Source organism: Brachyistius frenatus, unplaced genomic scaffold (assembly GCF_029030835.1).
Source record: "Brachyistius frenatus isolate BFR_SWC_R1_liver_20210118 unplaced genomic scaffold, ASM2903083v1 Contig_73, whole genome shotgun sequence".
In the NCBI taxonomy this organism is placed as follows: Eukaryota; Metazoa; Chordata; class Actinopteri; family Embiotocidae; genus Brachyistius; species Brachyistius frenatus.
In genome coordinates this window covers 560,649-583,767 of record NW_027210672.1, presented here as the reverse complement: position 1 = coordinate 583,767, position 23,119 = coordinate 560,649, and the positions used below count along the sequence as shown (strand labels likewise).

The 23,119-nt window shown below is 44.4% G+C and overlaps 3 protein-coding genes across 5 annotated transcripts; all 3 read right to left on the bottom strand.

Moving 5' to 3' along the window:
• Window positions 1-847: 847 nt before the first annotated feature.
• LOC138626357 (E3 ubiquitin-protein ligase TRIM39-like) lies at window positions 848-4,845 on the bottom strand. Of its 2 annotated transcripts, none has more exons than XM_069707936.1 (7): window positions 4,769-4,845; window positions 3,865-4,454; window positions 3,646-3,741; window positions 3,340-3,573; window positions 2,276-2,423; window positions 2,166-2,192; window positions 848-2,076 (listed from the first exon to the last, which is right to left on the bottom strand). In XM_069707936.1, exons 2-7 carry the CDS (start codon window positions 4,441-4,443, stop codon window positions 1,529-1,531), a joined length of 1,632 nt encoding a protein of 543 aa, XP_069564037.1. In that variant the 5' UTR covers window positions 4,444-4,454; window positions 4,769-4,845; the 3' UTR covers window positions 848-1,528. The 2 variants fall into 2 exon arrangements, with proteins under 2 accessions (XP_069564037.1, XP_069564038.1); XM_069707937.1 differs by having other exon boundaries at window positions 2,276-2,414.
• Window positions 4,846-5,985: 1,140 nt separating this feature from the next.
• Window positions 5,986-11,730, bottom strand: LOC138626358 (E3 ubiquitin-protein ligase TRIM39). Of its 2 annotated transcripts, none has more exons than XM_069707939.1 (7): window positions 11,674-11,730; window positions 9,158-10,161; window positions 8,317-8,412; window positions 7,903-8,133; window positions 7,179-7,326; window positions 7,042-7,068; window positions 5,986-6,714 (listed from the first exon to the last, which is right to left on the bottom strand). In XM_069707939.1, exons 1-7 carry the CDS (start codon window positions 11,714-11,716, stop codon window positions 6,161-6,163), a joined length of 2,103 nt encoding a protein of 700 aa, XP_069564040.1. In that variant the 5' UTR covers window positions 11,717-11,730; the 3' UTR covers window positions 5,986-6,160. The 2 variants fall into 2 exon arrangements, with proteins under 2 accessions (XP_069564040.1, XP_069564041.1); XM_069707940.1 differs by having other exon boundaries at window positions 9,158-10,213; window positions 11,674-11,721.
• Window positions 11,731-13,011: 1,281 nt separating this feature from the next.
• btr12 (bloodthirsty-related gene family, member 12) lies at window positions 13,012-22,837 on the bottom strand. The gene is given in 9 exon segments (XM_069707935.1): window positions 13,012-14,322; window positions 14,467-14,493; window positions 15,523-15,670; window positions 16,641-16,874; window positions 19,075-19,170; window positions 19,310-19,501; window positions 19,645-20,111; window positions 21,474-21,594; window positions 21,597-22,837. Coding segments are annotated over 9 exon segments (1,851 nt in total). The 5' UTR covers window positions 21,624-22,837; the 3' UTR covers window positions 13,012-13,783.
• Window positions 22,838-23,119: the final 282 nt, after the last annotated feature.

Below are 23,119 nucleotides of genomic sequence, written 5' to 3'. Positions count from 1 at the left end.
TCGCTCTGTTACAATTTTTTTTTTTTTAAGTCATTATTTAAAGTTAGTAAAAGACACGTACGATCCATCCCGTCTTTCTGTGATTCAGGTCCTCTGAGACGGATCTCGCTCCGACCTCCGAGGGAGCAGTTCCAACTCCAGATAAGAGGGACGACCACTGCAGACTGCGTCAAAGGTCACATTGTTTTTAACTTCAAGCATTCGTGGATTGAAGTAGTTGTAGAAAAACATAATGCAAATACAAACATATTATAGTGTCATATAAAGTTAAATTTCAGCTGTTGAGATTCTCCCATCTTACAGGCGTCTGCTTTCTCTTTGTCTTCCCTCTGAGCGTGTGCACTTCTTTCGTGTGTTCAGTTACATTCCTCAAAAGGGAAGTGAAGGGAAGGAAGCAACTATGCATCCTTCATCACGGGGAAAATACTTTTCCTTTGTCCTTCAAAATAAATGCGCAGCATCAGAAATTCTTTAGACTTCAAAATAAAAGTTTGAATTATTTTCCCACTGAACTCCAAGGGGTCGCGACCCACCAGTTGAGAACCACTGCGTTAAGTGACCACAGCCTGCAGCCTGTTAGCTTAGCTCAGCACAATGACTGGAGACCCTCGGAAACGGCTAACAAAGCAAACACACAATCTGACTACTGTAGATGTGCTGCTGGGGATTACTTCATCATTTTAGAAAAGAATACATGAAAAAAAAAAAAAAAAAAAAAAAAAAAAAAAAAGCTTAAATCGTCAGTTCTTTGTTATTAAGCGATTAAATAAATAAATAAAAAAATAAAAAAAAAAATCTAATAGTTCGAAATTAATTTCAAATAGTAGTTTTGCTTGAAATGCCCATCCCTGATTGTTTGTGTATTTTATTATTGTGAGTTCAACATGCACAAGCTGATGAAAATGCAGAAATTTTGCCTGAAAAAGGCATATTTACCCACAAGTCTTTTAGGCAAACTAACCAAGTTTATTTGTATAGCACATTTCAACAACAAGGCGATTCAAAATGTTTCACATAAAACCAAGAGCAGTGATTAAAACATTAAAAACAGTGATTGGAATATTAAAAACTGTGATTAAAACATTAAGCAAGCTAAAAAAAAAAAATAGGATAAACGTTACAGTGCAGTTTAAGACATCCTCAAATCTGATTCAGTGAAAGGAAGCAAACAGAAAAGTCTTGAGTCTTGATTTAAAGGATCTGAGAGTTGCAGCAGACCTGCAGGTTTCTGGGACTTTGTTCCAGATATGTGGAGCATAAAAACTGAAGCTATCATGTAGTGTATATTGCATATTTTACAGGGTGTCATCTGTAAACTGAAGGTGTGGCGTCCAAGAACGGTGTTGCAACACTGGCTCAAAATTGCCCTTTTTAGATCTCAAACTTTACTGAAGTTCAAATTACTCAACAACGCATCTGTTTTACTTGCAGCGAATTTCGAAGGCTTTTCATCTCAGAGGACCTAATTGGAGTTGTAGGTTTTGACTTTACAACACTCTTCTTTTATTCAGCTGGTTAGAGAGGAGGTTCATGAGAAAGGGAGGAAATTTGATACATTTCTGATCAGCAACGGCTCAGATTTCTTTGCCCCACTGTGCAGATAAAAGTACGGGAAGAGTTTCTCTGTGAAAGACTCGCCTTTGAACGAGTAAATATGCCGCTTCTCGTTCACATCGTAGAACGAGACTCTGCCGGCCTCGTAGTCAAGATAAACGCCGACACATCTTGGCCTGGGACACAGGTGGAGGACCGTGTCGGGTTTGCAATGGACTTTGTAATCAAATCCCTCTTTTCCGATGGCAAAGAATCCGTTTTCTTTTACCACAGGGACCTTTTGTTTTCTTTTTACTGTTTCCTTGGCAACGCCGACATCCCAGTCGTTTCTCCGGCCCACTTGGACTTCCCAATAGTGCCGGCCAGAGGTGAAGCCCTTCGTCCCTAAAACCATGGGATACGTGAATCTGTTTGAGTCCTCTAAGAAAGGGGAGCGTGCGATTTTGTAGTACTTGAGACGAGTCCCAGATTCAGTCACCGCGAGGTGACCGCCAGCATTGGACGGGTCGAAGGTCACCGATTCTGGGGGAAAAAAAAAAATAGGTTGAGCTGAAGCTGTCATCTTTGGTAATCATCACTGAAAAGTACATTTAATATATTTATGATCTCACCTTTGTATCGTCTCATTCTGCTCAGTTCTGTAAGACGCGGAAAGACGACGGCACAATTATGGCGAACTCATGACGTCTTCGCGAATAAGACAAATGCAGCAGATACTCACCGGTGTCTGTCAGAGCTTTCAGCTCCGCCTGAAAACTGTGCACAAGATGACCCACGGCTCTCCTCACCGTCTGCACACACAGCTCTGAGTAAACCTTGATCCGGGACCAGTCCTTGGTGTCTGAGATGCTGCTCAAAGCCTGCAGAGACTTAAACGATGAAATACCCACGTTTTTAAAAAAAAAAAAAAATTTTAACTCGGTAGAAATGGGTGTTTTTTTTGGAAAAAAAAATGCAACAGCGGCGGAAAACAAGATAAAGACTAAAGAAATTTGTGGCACCTCTTGTGAACATGTCGTAAACTTGCATCATCTAGCAGTGAATGTTTGTGGCTCATGTAGGTGTTATGACATGACATTATCCATTGGTTTGTGAACTGCTGTTTTGAAGCTACAAGTCTGGCATTTTGGCCGTCGCCATTTTGATTTTCTTGGAGGCAGTCGTGAGCATATTTGGACAAGCTGAGGAGGAGCGAGGGGCGGATTTGACTGAAAAACCAAAGACACGACATATGCCAATCTATACTGGCAACCTGGGGAGCCAGCGGGGGATCTGACTCCATCTGATTGGAAACCCGGTGATACTACGTCACGCCCACCGATGGCCGTCACCCGACTGCGCCACAGGCCTGCCAATCAAACAGACACGCCCCCAAAAACACGGCTTTTTGAAGCTTATTTTATAATTAATGACGGATTATTTTCAGATGGACGGCCAGAAAACAAATAAGAGAGCGACTCTAACTAACCACACTAAGACAACTCGTGGAGAAATTTGATTCACTGAGAATCTTTTGAGACTTGTTGAATGGGAGTCCATGGAGCTTTTTGGAACCAAACCTCTAGCGGCACCCGGTGGTATCGCAGCGTAAGGCACTTCTGCATCGGCCTCATTTTCAGAGCCGGAAGCTACGTCTACTTTTATATGCAGTCTATATTGGTGCCGGATTTGTTTTGGAGCCAGCCCCCCAGTGGCCTTCAGCGGTATAACACTTTTAAGCCACTTCCCAATCGGCTTCATTTTTCAGACCCACAAACTTCGGCCAGTTTTATATTGTCGACTAACCTGCAGAAGCTGAAGGTGGTCTTCACTTTGTGCGAGCTCCTCCAGCTGCGAGTCTTTTCTCTGCAGCTCTGCGATTTCCTCACGCAGCTCTCCGATCATCTCTTCGTCTTTGTCTTGTGACTTTAGGAGCTTTTTGTTGATGTTGGATATCAGTTTAGTGTGCATCTCTTCTAGCTTATTCATCAGAGTACGGAAGAGCTCATCACTGAATTCAATCTCTCTGTTTATGTTCTCCTGTCATAGAAAATGATGATATTAGAAAAGATTTACATTCATGTTAAATTTTGCATGTACAGAAATACTCACTTTCCTCATTTCGGAGGAATCCGTGAATGCCTTTATCTTTTCCATTCTTTCTTCGATCATCAGTTTGATCTGTGCTTTTTTAGACTCAATATTTTTCTACAATGCGGAATTACAAGACAGTAAATGTGATTAGTTCTTCATTTAAAGGGCACGGCTGTCTTTTAAATATAATTTTAGTGGAACAAAATGAACCAGAATTTCAAAAAGCGAGCGTCTTACTTTCTGCCGAGCCCCTTCCTTTTCGACAGGCACCGTGTCGTGGTCTTTGTGGTCCGTCTCGCAGCACAGCAGACAGACGCACGCCTGCTCGTCCCTGCAGAAAAACTCCAGCAGCCTCTCGTGCTTCTCACAAATCCTCTCCTCCAGATTCTCCAGCGGCTCGATCAGCTTGTGCCTCATCAGGGAGGGAACCCTGCGGTGAGACTCCAGGTGGGCCTCGCAGTACGACGTCAGACACACCAGGCACGACCTCGAGGCCTTCATCTTCGAGGCCACGCACACGTCGCACTTCACTCGCCACGGCGCTTCGGCCGTTTCAAGCGTCTCCACTTTTCTCCTCTTGATCTGGGCTGAAATCTCGGCCATGACCGTGTTCGTGGAGAACTCGGGCCTCGCGTAGAACCTTTTGTTACATGTCGGGCAGCAGCACAGCTCGCTGCGCTCCCACTGCCGGCTGAGGCAGGAGTTGCAGAAGTTGTGACCACACGGTGTGGTGACCGGGTCGCTGAAGACGTTCAGACAAATCGGACACGTGAACTGACCCTCGGGCAATGAAGCAAGGCCACTGAACGCTGACATTATGGGAATCGCTGTGGGAGAAAATGTGATCGATAAGCTTCTTTTAGCCTTTTTACATCAGATGAAATCTAAAAAATGTTTTTGTCATATACTGAATGTAGAAACGAAAACTGGGAGAAAAGTTTGATAGGTATTTCAAAATTTCTATTTCAAAGCTGTCAACAATGCCAGTCCGGACCCGCCCGGTGAGTCATGTTCATGTGAATCCGCTTTCACATCCTTATTCTGCAAGTATAGAATAAGGATGAGTAATGTTCTTACAGCTCTGTATTTTAAGAGCCAAAACAGGACAGAAAAGGCAAAATTACCCAGAACAAAGACTCACCTGACGAAGGAGAGGTTGAAACTGACTCTCAAATGCAAGATCATACGCCGCAATTCAGTCACTGACAACAATCCACACTGAAATTGTTTTATAAAGGAACCCGGAGAAGTTGGGGCGGCTCCAATCACTTTGGTGGGTGTGGTCAAGTTGTGTAATTTTACTGAAATGAAACTTAAAATAGTTTTTGATCACGCAGAAAGAGGTGGTGGCAATTTTGAGCATGTTTGAGAACATTTATTGTTGTAAACACTTCTCTAGCAGAACACAGCTTTCACAGGATCAGATACGCTAAATATCAACATGCATTTATGAAACCAGATGAGTGAAAACAAAACTTTTCTTTGGCTTCTTTTGACATCTGAGAGCTGAATGAGAAGATACCACTCTTGTGTCTGTGCAGTAAACACTAAGGTGACTCCAGTGGCCTGCTAGCGTAGCTTAGCATAGGGCTGGAAGCAGAGAGAAACGGCTATCTTTTAGGCAATAGCATATGCTTTTCACACTGGGAGCTGTTAGCCTCGTCTTAAGAATGCTTTCACACTAGCACAGACCAAAGTGGGCTAACCCCGACTTTAGCTGGCACCGTTTCGACTTTTCATACAGCATATTCTTAGCTCAGAGCTATCGTTAGCCCTGGGCTAAAGATATACAGCTTTAAAAGCCCATCAGTCTACCAACACCTCCGAAGTTCCCCAAACAACGTTATATTCTTTTTCTTTGTAAGCCATACAAAAACCAAAGAAATATTCCTCAACCAAGCGGCAGCCAACAGCGACAAGGACACTAAGCCCCGCCCACCGATAACCTGAAACTTGATAGACACACCCCCAAAAAACATGCTGCTTTTTAATCGATGATGTGATTATTTTCAGATGGACCGCCAGAAAACTACCATCAGAAAGCTCGTGTCTTTAGCTAACAACATCATAATAAGAACATGTGTTGACTTTGTGTTTCATGAGAGAAGTTGAATGGGAGTCTATGGAGCTGGAGGCTTTGAGGAGCCGACCTCTAGCTGCACTCGTTGGTGTTGCAGTCAACACATGAATCGGTAAGCTTAAGAGTCTTGTAGATAGATTTTGTAAATTCGTGTCAGAGCCGTGCGCTTCAGTCTTTGCGTTGATAGCTAACTGGCCTCTAAGACAACATTTAGCACACTGATGTGAGAGCGGTATCTACATCATCAAACCTTTAGCAACAGAGCAAGTAAACGTATCTCCCAAAATGTCAAACTATTCCTTTAATTACTGAGCTTTAGAAGTCAAAAAGTCCCCGAGTCTTTAAGGTGTGACTACTAGACAATCCAGTCTGTTTTCACTTCCGTCAGCGCTCTTCTCTCCACTGATGGGTTCTTTTTTTTTTTTTTTTTTTTTTTTCTGGTCAAACTCGTCCTTAGCTTTGCTTGATGAGGCTTTTCTCGTTCGCAGCGCAGATCACCATGGTATCCGAGGCCTTGTCGCAACAGTACAGGTAGAAAAAGGGCATGATCTTCTCCGTGAACGTGTCTTCCAGCGTGTAAATGTGGGTCCGAGCTCTCACGTCGTAGAACGACACCTGGCCCTCCTCGTAGTCCACGTAGACGCCCACTCTCCTGGGCTTCGGGTCGAGGGAGAGCGGTAGCGGCGGGGACGTGGACACCCGGTACCCGTGGCCTTTCTTCATGGCCAGAGCCCAGTAGCCTTGTGCGGTGCTCACAGAGATCCGGCCCTTCCTGTTGACGGAGGACTTGGCCACGCCCAAGTACCAGTCGTCCTTGTCGCCGACCTGGACCTCCCAGTAGTGTCGGCCCGAAGTGAAGCCCTCCCGGCCCAGCACGATGACCACCGTGTCAAACCGGTCGGCGTTGTCCGGGAGGTCCTGCCAGGCCCCCAGGTGTCTCACCTGATGTCTGTCCTGAGAGAGCTGCAGCCACGGGTTGGCTGTGTCGGGGTCCAGGATGACGTCCACTGCAGACACGTGAGACACAACGAAGGATTTTTATTTTGCTGGATCGTTTTAATATGAAAAAATAGAATAATAATAATAATAATACACTTTATTTGTATAGCACCTTTCATACAAGAAATGCAGCTCAAAGTGCTTCAACAGCAGAATTACATGCGGTGTTTTACATAAAAACAGATATAAAGGAACATTTAAAAATATAGAAAAGAAATGAGATGCAGAAGAACATAAAATGCATAAAATCAAACACAAAGAGTTAAAATATAAAATAAGCAGTATGCATTTTAAAGGACGCGAATACAGATGTCTGAAAGTAAAAGAAAATGTACCTGAATATTTCAGAATTCTTTTGATCTCTGTAAAAAAAGACAAATTACCCGTCAGTCCTGTTGAGTTTCATGTGGACGTGCTCTCAACAGAAACATATGGAAGACGGCGTATATCGGCACGTTAAAGGAAATCCTACCGCTGTCAGACAGCTTGTCGATCACGTCGCTCAACGCGGCCTCCACCTTGGACACGGATCTCCTGATCATGCCGACGCACGTGTCGGTGGGAACGCTGGTCTCAGACCAGTCTTTAACCGCTGGAGGAGTGATCAGGGCCGGGAAGCTCTGCACAGACGCACACAGCACGAGATTCAGAAACAAAATCTGATTTTTAATGCATAGTTCATAAGGCCGTGGTGATGTTTTGTTTATAAAAACTTTGAGTCCTAATTATCAGGATTTTTCCCCTTTTTCTTTTTTCTTTTTTCTTTTCTTCAAACAAACTAAACCATCACATAGATTTAAAGGTAAATATCTACTTAGATTCTTTGGGAGTTTCTAATCTCCCAAGTTTATTTTAAATCCCATTTGTTTGGATTGCAGTACAGTGCAGAACAGAAAGAGGGCACTGTTGTTCCAGCACTGTGCTACTACGTTCGTAAGCAGGTGGTGGAAGAAGTTCATTTTTTCCATAATTATCCTCCTCGATAATAACAATGCAAAACAGAACAAAACAACAGTCCCACCTCAGCAAGAGATCTAAAGAGAGAAGCACTCAAATGGCACTCGTTAGAATCACGGATGATTTCCAAATCCAGATCTATACTTTAAAAAAAAAAAAAACTTTCAGGGGTAAAAAGCTCAAACTGGCATTCGACTTGAAGCGATCCCCGACCGCCCTCGTGAGAAATCCTCTCCCACCTTTAGGAAGTGAATGTGGTCGGTCCGAGCCACGTTCTCCAAGTCCGTGTTCCTCCTCTGCAGCTCCGTGATTTCCTGCTGCAGCTCGGCGACGAGTCCCTCGGCCCGCCGCTCCGTCTGCCGCTGCTTCTCCTCGATGACCAGAACCAGCTCGGCCTGAGTCCTCTGGATGGAGCGCACCAGCTCCGAGAACACCTGCATGCTTTCCTCGATCTCTCTCTGAGCGCTCGCCTGACAATACAGAAGCTCTGTGTTGAATAATCCTGTGCGTGTGTGTGTGTGTGTGTGTGTGTGTGTGTGTGTGTGTGTGTGTGTGTGTGTGTGTGTGTGTGTGTGTGTGTGTGTGTGTGTGTGTGTGTGTGTGTGTGTGTGTGTGTGTGACAACAGTCTGCCTTTGATCCCATGCGGACTCACTTTGTTGAGCTCCAACGAGTGTTTGACCTCCTCCACCTTTTTCACTCGGTCCTGGATCATCTGCTGGACGTCTATTTCTGTCCTTTTCAGCTGCGCCTGCGAAGAATAATCTCACGTGAACGCGGCCGACGACGGGCGCACGCCCGGTACCGGGAAAAGACACTCGGCGTGAACTCGGTTGGCGATCGTTTGCTCGTTGGGGAGAGTTTGTTTTTTTTCTTTTTTAAACGGTGAAGCTAAAAACTAACCGGGCCGTAGACCGACACGCTTGCAGACCCGGTGGCCTTCACTCTGGATTACGCAATAATCTCTGGTGTTCACAGACTCACCGTCGGTTCGGAGTGAGGTTGTGTGTTCATGTTTACGGCTGGAGGCACGCTTAGACGTGAGAACAGATTTCTATTACATGACACCCGACAGCGTCCGTGAAAGAACACATCATTTCAAAATCACCGTGGCGGATGTGAGTCACACGATTCTTACGTAATCACCCGATTGCACCTATTTGAGCAGGGTGTCATTATTTAGCATTACTGCTCCACTTCTTTCGATTCGTCTGTTTAACAGCAGCAAGATGAAAGTAACAGAAATGTCATATTTCTACATTGAGGATTGACTGGCACTCTTTTAATAACATCTCCTTGCGTCCCTTTTGTTGTTATATTGTTGTTGTGACGTTGTTCTATCTGCCCCGTGCAATATTTGTTCACCAAGGCTAAAAAGAAAACAGAAATGCAATTTTAATTCAAACATTTCTACGCGGGGAAGTTTCTACCGTGACAGCTGTTTCGCCGTCCGACCTTCTGAACTGCGCGTTTGGCCGACGACCGACGCGTCTCACCTTCTTGTCCGTCCACTCTCTCTCCACAGGGACGGTGTAGTGCGCCCTGTGGTCCGTCTCGGTGCAGAGGACGCACACGCACGTCTGGTCCTTCTTGCAGAACAGCTCCAGGAGCCTCTGGTGCTTCGGACACATCCTGTCCTCCATGTTGGCGACGGGCTCGATCAGCTTGTGCTTGGTGAAGCGGGCGGCGTGGGACTTCAGGTGCTCCTCGCAGAAGGAGGTCAGACACACCAGGCAGGACTTGACCGCCTTCGGCCGGCCTTCGCCGAGGCAGACGTCGCACAGGACCTCCTCCCAGGACGGAGGCGGGGTTACGGAAGAAGGAAGCGACGGTAAGGCTCGCGCCGCGGCGGGGATTTGAGGCGAGGGCGGGGGAGATGTTTGGGGCGGCGGAGGCGGCGGACGCAGAGCCGAGACTTGGGGTGACAACGGAGGAGAGGTTTTAGGTGCTGATGTCGGAGGGATTAACGCCGGTAGTTCCTCTTGTGGGGACCTTTTCTCGCCTTGTTTCTCCTCCCTCTTGCTCCTCTCCTCCTTCTCCTTCTCCTCCTTCTCCTTCTCCTTCTCTTTCTCCTGCTTCTGCTTCTCCTCCTTCTCCTTCTCCTTCTCTTTCTCCTGCTTCTGCTTCTGCTTCAGCTCCTCCAGAAGCTGCTGCCTCTGATCTTTCTCCAGAAGCCTCTCCTCATCCTCCTTTTTCCTTCTCTCCATTGTCTTTTCGTCTCGCTCTTCGCCACTCCTCTTCCCGTCCGCGTTCTTCACCCTGATCTCCTTGAACTGCTCGGCGATTTCCCTCAAAACGTGGTTGACGCTGATGTCGGGCCTTTTGTAGAAGGACTTCTTGCACATGGGGCACTGGTACAAGGGGCTGGTCTTCCAGTATCCCAGGATGCAGCCCTGGCAGAAGTTGTGTCCGCAGGGGATGGAGACGGGGCTGGTGAAGACGTCCAGACAGATGGAGCAGTGCACCTGCTCTTCGGAAAGGTTGCCAGTGGTGGCCATTCCTACACGGCGGAGAGGCAGGGTCATTTTCAGCGCAACGGGGCATCAAACCTGCTGTGATATTGAGGTCGCGAAGATTAGACGGTAGCAATTTGTTAGGGTCATCTGCATGCAAATCTACAAAGCAAAGCATGATGGGACTCATTTATCAATACAGTTTTCTGGCAATTCACAATTTTGTGCAACTTTAAAAAAAAAAAAGTTTTTATAAATGAGTCCAGGGAGTCTTGAGGGAAGTGTTGTTGGACCAAATATTTGTGCTTTTCTTGTTGTTTTTATTGAGCTTGACGGATACATGTACATTTTTGGGAGCTTAAAAAAAATCTTATTAAGACATATCAACTTATATTCATACAAAAACATATAAAATAAGCAAAGTTTTTATTATGTATTTCGTGTTTATCTCCTAAAATATATAACATACATAAAAGGACTTTTACCGTTATACATCTCTTTAGCGCTCTCTGGTGGACAAATTATGTAACGGCGACACTGTTTTTCAATTTCTGCACTGCAATGTTTAAAAATATAAGATAAGACTTTAAAAAAAAATCCCAGAGTGAGAGAATTTAGTCGTCAAAGCAGCTCATGGATACAGAAGAAAAAAAAATACAAAGAAAAAAATCACAAAAAAAACAAACTATAAAAATACAATAGAACCAAAAAAAAAAAAAAAAATGTAAAACAATAATTTATGACGAATGTATAAATACACACACAAACAAGCTATATACATGAAATACACGGAATACACCTTTTACCTGTTCTGTGAAAAAAATTACATGCTTAATAACATAATAATAACATTATATATATTTGTGTGAATATATATAGGTTTCTGAACGAAAGAAAAAATATGATTATTGTTGCTCGTTGGTCAACAACTGTATTGTGTGTTGTACAAACTATATGTATATTGCAGATGGTAATTCACATTAGTGGTATGGTTTTGAGCCAACAAATACAATATTACCAATACACCTGCAATAAGCTAAATTCAGAGGATAATATCTTGTAATAGTTTGAACAAAATAATTTGCACATTACATGAAGTGAAAGCTAAATATAACGCTTGTTTGTGTGCTGGTACTCTGGCAGTGTGTCTGTGGAGCTGCAACTACGTGAGTTTGCTCTTTGCTTGAGGCCTCGGTATTCATGACAGACCCGATTAACATCTTTCCAAAAATATTGGTCAAGCCCGTGAACTGTCTTGCAGCGCTTATTTTGACATTTAAACGCCCGATGCCTATAAAAGCAAATTCCAACTTGTGGCTACGGTTGAGGTCTTGAATTTGAATCTTTCCATAAACTGAGTGCAACGCATAAAAGTCCTTAGCTGAGGTCACAGCTCTTAATCAGCCAAAACAGTATTAAATAAAGAAATCCACCAACAACACTCCCCGAAGAGATATGCGTGTGCACACAGAAGCAGATGTGACAGGAGAGAAACTAAAACACAGGAGAGACTGGGGGAAAAAAAAAAAAAAAAAAACAGAGCTGTGGAGGACACTCACCAGAGAGCAGCTGCCTCGAGATCCGGCTGAACGCATATGACATATGAGACAGGCTGTGACCACACACACACACACACACACACACACACACACACACACACACACACACACACACACACACACACACACACACACACACACACACCTCAGACCCAAAATATACCCCCCTCCCCCTCTCCTTTTACCCCAGATACAGATTTACACTCCCCGTCTGTGGGCCCTCGGAGCTCCAGGACGAGTGTCTGAAACGCCTTCCTCCTGTTCGGGTCCAAATTCAGGAGCTCGTCAAACAAAACGACAGACATGCTGCAGAGGCCACGTTACGGTGCAGTCCCGTTGGGTTTCTGCTCAGAGCGTGGGGCAGTTAAGTTGGTGTTTATTTTTAATGGCTGTAATTATAGTTTTGTTAAAGGTGTGTTATATGATACGCCAGACAAATCCTTTGAAGGCTTTCTTAGCCCGAGGCTATCAGCTCCTTAAGCCCAAGGCGGTGTGAAAGGCTCTGTTATGCGCTTCATCAACGAGGATAAGCACCGTCTTGTCAATTTTTCTTTTTAAAGAATTTATCTTATCTATTAATAGGCAAACTGAATATGACCTTTTTTTTTTTTTTTTCAATATAAATGATTTAGCAGCTGGTTAGCTTGGCATAAAGACTAGCAATCACAAGCTTGAGTCTGCCTGACGCATTGAAGAAAATCTCTACTTACCCGTATCATTTTCACGTTTCATGTTTTCATTTGTAGAAAAGCCAAAAGTGTTGAAACACTACGAGTTCTGGTTTTCTTTTGGGTTTCCAGTCTTTGCTACGCTAAGCTAACAGGCCTCAACTTTTTAATTAATAAAAAGGCGAATCAATCTTAATTTACACAACTCTTTGGTTGGCTGTCAGGTTTTAAATGTTTAAATGATGATGGGTTTTCTGTTTATTTATCCAAAAGGCATTTTTTTGTTTTTTTTTGTTTAATCATCTATTTTGTACGTCACTGAGCGTCTCTCTGCCGATGACGTTTGAAAATGTCCAACCTGTCCTTGTACTTTCAAAACCATATTTTTGTCCACAAAAAAAGCAAGCTAAACATTTTTTTTTTATTTTTTTTTTATAATTATTTTGCCAGACAGATTTAATTATTGTGTTTAACATGCTTAAAATGCTCTTTTCTTTTTTTGAGCCGAGAGGAAGTGCTGCATTGGGAAAACTCTTTGTAGGTTTGAAAGCTTCACATTCCACAATAACTCGATATGTTGTTCACATGAAACTATTGATTCGTGCAGTTTGAGTCAAATCAACTGAATCCCCTCCTACGTGGGAGTTGGACCTTTTGGGATGGCGATAAAAGAGAAACGTTGCGACCGATAATCTTTATTGAACAAGTTCAGAAAGCAATTGTTTGATGTAAAAGTGCAGAACATACAGCAGTTCCATGGCCCTTAAAACAAACCTTTAAGTTTTACAGTAATGCCCATTACAACATGTACAAAAATCATGTGATTCCCCTCAAGACGTGACATTTTGACATCCATTAACTTCATTGGGTCAATACGTAAAGTCTCCAAAGCCTTTTAGCTGCAGTTAAATAAAGATTTATAGATAATAATACGTAGTAAAGAGAGGTCGAACTCCGATATTAACATGTCCAACTGAACCTGGGCTAAAAAAAAAAAAACAAGTCAGAACCTGAAGTTATATTTGGCAGAATGATCTCTTATCCTTCGTATGTTTCTCACCATAATATCTCTCGTTCTATATACATACAATTTGAGATGAGCGATTACGGCGTGCGGGGAATACGTTAAAGTAAACAAATGTCAGTCAATAAAGTAATCACTTCAGCAAATACAATGGCGCATAGTACCATGAGAGAGTGTTGTAGTGGCTGTAAAGATGACGTGCTTTGTTCATAGTTAATGAGACTGGAAGTTGTTTGAGGTAAAACGCTTTGCAAACAAGTCAAGCTGTCATAAAACGGGTTCTCTGTGGAGAGAAGCATCGTGTTTTATGGCTTGATTACCCGTTTCAAACGGGGAAAAAAAAAAACGTCGATCTGCACTTTGTCCCGACCCTTTTCAGATAAGTGTGACGCCTCCTGCCGACTCGACTAGGCCGACCTCAGCTGTGTTTGACAGCGGTTATGCTGAGAGGAGAGGCGTTTTTCCCCTCCTGGGTGAGGCAGGGGCTGAAGATGGGATACAGGCTCTCGCTGAAGCTGTCGAGGAAGCTGTAGAGGTGCAGTCGCGCCTTCACGTCGTAGAAGGAAATCTGGCCGCCCTCGTAATCCAGGAAGATTCCCACTTTCCCGGGGTGAGACGGCAGCATCAGAGGCAGCCGGCACGACGCCAGAGCTTTCACCTCGCCGTTCTTCAGCCACAGGCACCAGTAGCCTCCCTCGGGGCTCACCTTGATCTCGCCCTTGCGGCGGGCCGAAGCCCGGGCGACGCCGAGCGTCCAGGCCGTCTTGCGCCCCACGTCCACCTCCCAGTAGTGGCGCCCGGAGCTGAGACCCTCCCGGCCCAGGACGAAGAGGGCCGGGTTGAAGCGCTTCGCGCCCTCGGAGTTGGAGGTCTTGCGCTCCTCGTATTTCACCTGCCGGCCGTCGTCGGACACGACCAGGTGCTTCTGGGCCGTGCCGGAGTCCAAGATCACCTCACCTGGACGGGACGGGACGGAGCAGAACAACCATCACCATCGCGGACTTCCTGCGCCTGAACTCGTCTGCTCAGACCGTGTGAGGAAGTAGCACCATCTTGTGGACATTTTGGAGAACTGAACATGTTAAACTGAGTGTTACTCACTTGCGTAGTTCTGCACCTTCCGGAGCTCTGACAGCGATGGAGAGGGAGGGAGAAAAAAACAGAAACAGAGCGGGAGAGAGAAGAAAAAGAAAAGACCAAAGTCAACAAATCATTCGGCTGAGGCGTCAAAAGTCAAAGCAGACGGCACGTGTGGGCGGTAAACATGTGGATCTAATCCAGAGCTGTACATGCCGGAGACATGTGCTGCTGTCAGTCAGCGGCCTCTGCAGTCATTCCAAGCGGATGAACTGCGGCATCAACACCATCTCCATCTGTCCAGCCATCTTGTATGTGCGAGTGTGGTGCAATGATGAGTCACTTTTCTATTCCGAAGTGTTCGCACAGTGACCTACATATCCCCGCTTTGGATATTTGCTCGGCGTGTGTGGTTCGCATCAGACGAAGGGAGGATGGATTTTACTGTAACTTTTCATGGATAAGACGCGCGTGCTCTGTGTGCTTGATTTCTCTTCTTCCTTTTTTTTTAATTGACAGGGACACCGTGACGCAACCACAGCTGTTTATTTTCCCTTCAGTTTGGCTCCTCTTATTTTGAAAGTATACCACGCACGTTGTCAGCAAAAATACTGCACGAGTATGAGCATTTTTAAATAATTGATTTAAAAATTCATATTTAGGAGCAAATTAATCAAATTTAAAAACGCATTTTGTTATAGAGGGGAGGTACAAAATAACAGAAACACCTAATTAGGCAATCCAATAAAAAAAAAAAAAATTCTTTAGATTTGACAAAATAAAGGCATTTCATTAAAATTGTTCCAGTTTGTAGTATTGTTGAATGAGGCTACACTACCATTAGGTGTTGTAAGGTGGTGTAATTTGTCATATACCATATGAATATTTACTGAGCAGGTAATGCAATGTTGTAGTGTAATGACAGTTTATCTCGGAAACCTTGCAGTCATTCTTTCATATAATATATTCACTCTATTTATGGACACAGTGAAGCTCTCGGAAAAAAAAAAAATTGGCAAATCATCATCTTGTGTTTTATCATGAGTTGCATTAAAAAGGTCTTTGGCCAGCTGCCCTCACCTTTCCCGTACAGCCGTTTGAGCTCCTCCTGGAACTTGTCGATGAGGCTGTTGACGGAGGAGCGGATGGTTCCCAGGTAGAGGTCGGTGTTGATGCTGACCACTGACCAATCAGTGGGCTCTAGCGGGGAGGACAAGATCACCTGGTTCTACAGGAAGTAGAAGAAAAAAAAAGTTGGGGCTAAGTGAGATGAAATGAAAATTGAATGACTGCTCAGAGAATAACAACGAAAAAAAAAAAGACATTAAATATGATGCAGATGTTCAGTGCTGTTCTATTGATTTAGACAGATTTAGAGTAAAAAAAACAAAAACAAAAAACTTTCTTGAACCAACTAATTTGATTCTTAAGCCTTTGCTTCCAGTCATACCGGGTGGAAAAAGTCTTAATTGGTGACTTCAAAGACGTCTTTAATGAAAGAATCACCATTTTCTCCATGTAAACAGTGCAGGATAAAATGCAGGAGGGGGGGCGTGTCCATAACAGACGGGCTCTGAGCATTGATGCTTTTGATGTTGTGTCTCAAATCTCACAGCAACCACAGCTGGTGCAGCCGCGGATCTCTGCTGGATAATTGGCTTTGGAATTTAGAGTAAATACTGTGTGAAGTTTTCACAATAGAAAAATCTGAGACATAAAATAGAGTGAGAGTATAAGGTTGCTCAGATTTTCTTTACTGTAAGTATGACACAGCAGCTAAAACTCTTATTTCTTTAGTCTTCCGATATTTAAGCTCCCTTGTTGTGTCCCGCTCCCTTGTTGGGTAATATGCATGCGTGTCATGCATATTAATGGTGTTTCTTAGAATGTAGGCCAGACGATGGACGAACCACTAATGAAGTCATATTTAAAATGCCAGCTTGCATATTTAAAATTGTTATTTCAGCATCCAATAGCCCCCCCCCCAAAAATAGAAGAACTATAATAAAATCTAAAGGACAAATAAGAAACCTCGCATCATGTCCTGACAACGATCATCGTTACTGACAGAAAGGAAGCAATAACTTCTTGGAACAAATTTGAAATGACTTCTTTCTTATTGCATCAAAACACAAAGAAAGAAAGAAAAGCTGGGCGCCAGTTTCTCTGGAGTTCGTCCCTCGGTAGGTGTCGCCTACCTGAAGGAAGAGCACTTTGTCCTGGGTGTGCGCGCAGGCCTCCAGCTCGTTGCTCCTCCTCCTCAGCTGGCTCAGTTCGTTCTCCAAACCCCTGGCCAGTTCCTGAGCGTGACGCTCCGTCTCGCGTTGCCTGGCGGCGATCAGCTCCACCAGCTCCGCCTGGCTCTGCTCCACCAGCCGCTGCAGCTCGGCGTACACCATCCAGCTCTCCTCCAGCTCCCTCTGAGCGCCGGCCTGCAAAGGAGGCGAACGTGGAACAGACACCGCGGGGATGTCATTAACCGAGATAAAAAAAATTTTTTAAAAACTCCAGACAAATCAAATCCTCCTCCAGATCAAGTCCAAAGTAATTCTACAGAAGTTTACTGTATTTGTTTCACCTCATCATCATTCTTAAAGTGTATTGATTTACACATATTTCGTTTACATATTTCTAGCTTTAAATTTCATGTCGGAATAGATTTGCCTTCTACTCTATTTAACTCTTTAAAGTCCTATTTACATGTCATTTTATGAAGCCTTGTGTCTTTTATATCTTTGGCCTTGAGTTTCTCCAAATGTCTCTCTCCCACATACAGTTTCTGACAGAACAAGGCCTCAAATAAAACCATCAAACCCAGTTACATTCCAACAAATCAACGTGTGAAATGCTGCCGTTTTAGAAATCCCATTTCTTTTTTTCAATCAGTTGCTGCCGAGTGTTTTTCTGCCACTTGTAAAACTGGACCAACAGGTTACGTGTTTTAACCTCAAAGCTGAAAAATGTTCAACATTTCCGGTCCTGGGTTTTACTCCACTACAAAAGTTATACAGCAACCGAAGTGGACAGAAACGTGCACGTTATATTCATTGATACGTTATTTACTGTATATATGCCGCAAAGTTGAAAGGCCTTTATCGCCACGTCTGTCAGTAGCACACGGTTGGACCCACGCAGCTGTATGCACATGTGCAGTCATGTGTTTGTACAGCGGACATCCTGATATTCAACCCCGTGGTAACTGAATCCTCTTTGTATTTGTAAAAGTAGATTCAAAAAATGTCACAGAACAAGAAACCAAAGGTAGCACTAAAACAGGAGTTTTGCTAATCAGAAAAATGTGAAGATAAAATGTGCAAAAAACAAATGTTTTCAAATGGACAAAAAGCTCTAAAGTCAATTTTTTTTTTTTTTTGTTTTTTGCAGAGCTTCTCAGTGTAACATTTAAAATCTAAAATACAGCCCAGCACCCGTTTTACTTTTAGCCTGGTAAGATTGGATCTCTTGGGTTCAGCTCTCCATTGGATTGTAAACCGCTGGAGTGTGTGATCCTTTGAGTTTTAATTTCTTAAGTCTTCGGGTGTGTTTGACTGCAGGTAAAAAAAAACACTAAAAAAAACAGGTTGTGAGAAACCAAAGGTAAATGTTTAAACTGGTGTCACCGGTTAGACGGCCTCAGACGTGGATCTGAGTCTGTGTACGCAAGAGAAGAACAAAGTGCTTTAGCGCGCCGCCGCCTCCTCCGTCACCACCGAGCACGAGAGGCACGACATGGACGTGAGCAGCAGCCTGGCCAAGCAGACTTTCTATTCTCTGACAACAAAGTCAACGTTTTGTACGAGTGGTGAAAACCTGAGCGAGTTTGGAAGTGAACCGTGTCTCAGTCCTGTCCTGGGCAAATATTTAACATGCAGTATAAAAGCATTTTACAACAGCAACGCGTCAAACACGTGTTTGAAATCGTGGGCACAAAGTACTGATCTACCCTGAAGTGTAAAACCAACGATTTAGTGTAAGTGTTCTCTGAAAGTTTCTGTTCCAGGTCCTCGAAGACGTTTCAACTCTCGTACCGAGTTCCGGTCACTGAGGTCTCGCCGTGAGACCCAACCAGCCGTCCCAGCGGACGCACGAGTCCCGGTGTGAGTGGATGTTGAGCTCCCTCGGGAGGGATCTCAGGACTGCGTTGGAAGCGGCTGAGAAACGGTGTCGTAGACCGCTTCGTCTGTCGCGTGATGGTCGTCCCAGTCTGGCGTAGATGGCGTCTTGTCACTTTTCTTTCAGGCCGTCAGTATTTGTACATTAACGTCCTCAAACGAGCGCTCCGTCCTCGAAGATGGGCCGAGTCCCGCCTCCGGGTATTGTTGTGTTGCACCATGTGTTTTTGTGGCGGTTCTTTTGTTCCGTACAAGTCTGAGCGCTCCTCATAGAAACTTCTGTCGGGACCATTTACTTCCGATAAAATACAGCTTTTTGATAAGTAGTGGTCCAAAGAAAATCCAATCTAAACTGTTTCCAAAATTGAGAGATTTGATTTGAGTTCGCGAAAAACAAAAAACATTAGCAGCTTACGTTCTTCGTGGAAACCAACTTTAAATTCCAACCCCATGATCATTGACAAAGATGTCGTGTAACCACGCTGTCATCTACTCGCCACGAAGCCTTCAGTGGACTCACCTTCATGACCTTGATGGATTGTTTGATCTCCTCCAGTTTCTTGGCTCTTTCCTTGATCAAGTGTTTCACCTCTGACCTCTTCCTTCCCAAAATATTCTGTAAGACGAAAAAAAAAGCAACCGAAGTCAATATCCACACAGCTTTATAAAATCTCAGTCAAGCAAACGTGTGCTCCGGCACAGTTCGATTCAATTGGAATCACTTATCCTTGAGGAAATATGTAACCACAGCTCACCATCTTCTTCTTGAACTCGTGGTCGACGGAGGACACGTCGTGGGATTTGTGTGAGGCCTCGGCGCAGGCGGCGCAGATGCAGGCGTGGTCGGTGCGGCAGTAGACGTCCAGAAGACGTTCGTGTTTCTTACAGATCTTCTCCTCGAGGTGGAAAGTGGGCTCGATCAGACGGTGAGACATCAGAGTCTTGACCTGGTGAGGGGAGTGCGGGGATGAAATGTAGAGATGACGAGAGGCGGGAGGGGAAATCCAGTGAATATTTTTAGATACACGCATAAAAAGGAAAAGGAAACATGTTGTAAATCCTGAAACGAAACTACAAGCCACAAACGGACCTTCTTGTGATGCCTGAGGTGTGTCTCGCAGAATGAGCCGGGGCAGTTCACGCAAGATTTTATGGCCTTCAGCTTCCGTCCAATGCAGGCATCGCAGGGCACCTCCCTGGGCTGGGCGAACTCCCCGGTGTCCGTCCCCGGAGACCCGCTGCGGCCCGTACCTTTGCTCAGATTCAGCGTGGATCCCCGTTGCGCCGTCCCCTCGGCGCCTCCGGCCATCACCAGCCCCTGGAACTGGGTGGATATTTCGGCCAGGACCCGGTTGACGCTCATCTCCGGCCTTCTGGAGTAGTTCTTCTTGCACATGGGGCACAGGAACTTCTTGCTGTGGTTCCAGTAGCCCTGCAGGCAGGCCTTGCAGAAGCTGTGGCCGCAGGGCGTGGAGACGGGCTCCACGAACACCTCCAGACAGATGGAGCAGGAGAACTGGTCCTCGGAGAGGACTTGACCCCCCGAAGAGCTAATGCCTGGAAGATAGAGTTATTACGACTTTAGGTACGTTTCCAGATCAACACAAAAAAACTAAATACTGAATGGACTGATGGACGGGCCTGGCCTTCAGCATATCGAGGAACTGAAGGGAGTGCAAGAGTGCGCACACAAAAATGCTTCTTTTTTTCTTTCTTTTTTTTCTTCCCGTGAGTTTCAGGACTCTTTTCTGACTATGTTTCTTAGCCAAAAGGAAGTTTATCCAAAACGCTCTCTAAGTGGACGAATGTTTCGGTGTGGACGGAGAAAACTGTGAGGTTGTGTCACACGGAAATTAAAAGGCACTCTTTAGTCACCTCGAACCGTCGTAATGTTTTAGTGTTCTTGGAAGCTGTTCGTGTGCTGTTTAGGTGTTTGAGTGATATTTTGGCCATGACTCATATTGGATAAAAACTCGTTACGTCATGAGGACAGACGCAGACGCAGAGAGACAAAACGATATTTGTACCTGAATGCGGGTGTTTCGGTAGGCCTATGTTCAGAGGATTTAACGCTCTCGGTTTCTTTTCCGAGGTATTGAAACAAAGGAAAAGTGCCCGGGAAGTTTAAGTAAAGTTGTCCCTCTTTTGTCTTTTTAGAAATGGACCGACATTTTAAACAGCGTCTCGCTCTCACATGTAAACAGGAGTAGCCAGGGATTGAACCACCGACCCAATGCTGCTGGATAAGTTGATTTACCGTTGTTATTTAACTTTGACAGACTCCCTGATTTTTGATTAAAGAAAAAAAAAAAAAACTTTTTTCATAAAAAAAACATAAAAAGATCTGACATTGAGTAACAAACCAAGTGTCACAAAATCAGGAAGTGTTTTTTAAAAGCGCCTCTCTTCTCAGCGGCAGGTGGAAAAACTATGTAAGGAATGCAGAAACTCAGGACCTTCTAACCGACCGCACCGGCCTCCAGTTTAAAGGAAAACACAACTCACACTGGACTCAATCAGTCCTTTACTGCTGGCAGAGTTTTAACTGGACTTCAGTTCAACCCAAATCTAAACTGTTGTCAGGCTCCGAGGTTTGATTTAGATGAGAATCAAACAAATCGGCTCCCGCCCCGTCATATCACAAATGTTTAATCAGCTGTCGGGCAGCTGTTCATTTTTATTTTAGACACACAAATAGATACTCTCAGCTTTAATGTTGAATTAAAATGACACTCAAAGAGGCTTTCTCAAATAGTTTCTTCGAGCAGATGGTGTCCCAACTTCATTTCTCCCCTTTGTACATACGGTACAAGCTCGACCAGAAAACTCGACTTCACATTAGATTCACGAAAACATAGCGGTGTAAAGAAGAGATAAACACGACTAAAAAAAAAACAAGCAGTAAAAAGTGGAACTCACTCTGCATGTTTTGCTGACGTGGAGCAGCGCAGTCCTTCACTCGTTGTACTTTGCTGTGGATCACAGCAGCGACAGGTGCTGCTGAGCTCTTCCTGAAACTTGAAGTGGGGCCTCCCACTCTCGGCGCGACACACCCGACTGTCCACACATGCCCTCCTGTTGTTATCACGCTCTGGTTTCTATGGCCCCGCTGAAGTAGATCACCGGGTCAGGGGAGTTTTTGCTGATGTTTTACACCGTTTGCTGCTGAATTTCTGCCATTATAATCTTTCTCAAAGATAATCACAGCCAGATCGATGAGTCACGGCGATACCAGGTTATCACTTTTGAAGATGTTTCATGTATTCTTTCAGAATAATTAAAGAGAAAACTGCGCTTTGGTGAAAACCTGTACGTCGATATCGTGACATTTCAATTCTACGTTTATATTCTGATCTCGTTTTTGCTCCTGCCAATAAGGGGACTCGGTACAAGTGACAAACCTGCACATTTCTAGACTTTCTCCAGCTCCGTTGGGGAGGGACCGAGCACGATAACCAGTGTGATGAATGACGCCGCCGACGTGTTCGGTGACAAATGACGGAGCGGATAAATGAACAGAAATAGCTCAGTTTATCAAATCGCCTCCAGTGTTCAGATCGCCTTCAGTGACAACGCAGTTTATCAGTCTTTTTCATGCGGATTTTCATCAAATCTTCTTCCACTTATCAGACTGTCAAACACGCTGAGGGGGGCGGGGGATGGTGGGTGGGTGGGGGCAGAAACACTGAACAGACAACATTTTTCATTTATGCATCACTTTTAAAGCCCTTTTTGGGGGCAATCATGCAGTGATTGAGCAAAAGAGGGACTATGAATTTTAAAAACTAGATATTTATTGCTCTTCGATCTGCTTTTTTCCCCTTTATTCGTGCACACTGTGATATGTACGTCTCCTATGAAGACATTCATATTTTTGCTATCAGGTCACTTCAGCAGTTTTACAAAAAATGGATTATAAACGGTGGAGAGCCTTGAACATCAATAGCAGTATCTTTTATTCGTATTCTTTTTTTTAAGGAGCTTTCAGTTGAACGCAGACAACACAGTCAGATGCATCATGAAGCTGCTATTCCTCATATCCACCACTAGTGGGCGGTCTCGTGCTGGGGGTGATTAAAACACCGGTCTCCTGCTGACAGACACTTTATATTCATCATGCATTTTTGCCCTATACAGTAGCTGATGCTGTCGCCCATAGCAACGTTTGAGTACAACGACAGAGCAGGCGGAAATTCTGAGGCTATTCACATATTGTCACATAATTGACAATCACAAAGCAGCATATATATATCTATAGATAGATAGATAGATAGATAGATAGATAGATATCTATAGATATAGATATATACTCTTCTATTTCTGCTTCCCACCACTCAGGTCTCAAAGATGGATTTATCCTTTGCACTGCAGCATATTGACAGCATTGATGTCAATAACACTTTAGATGGGGGAGGAGGAGGAGGAGGAGGGGGGGGGGGGTCCTGTTCTAAAAATGACCACTTGTCCGGGTCTCTGAGACGATATCGATCCTCCTCACTTCCTGCAAATGTCACTGCGGCTCTATTTATCCGCTGCGCGTTATCGATCCTCTCGTACGTCTTCAT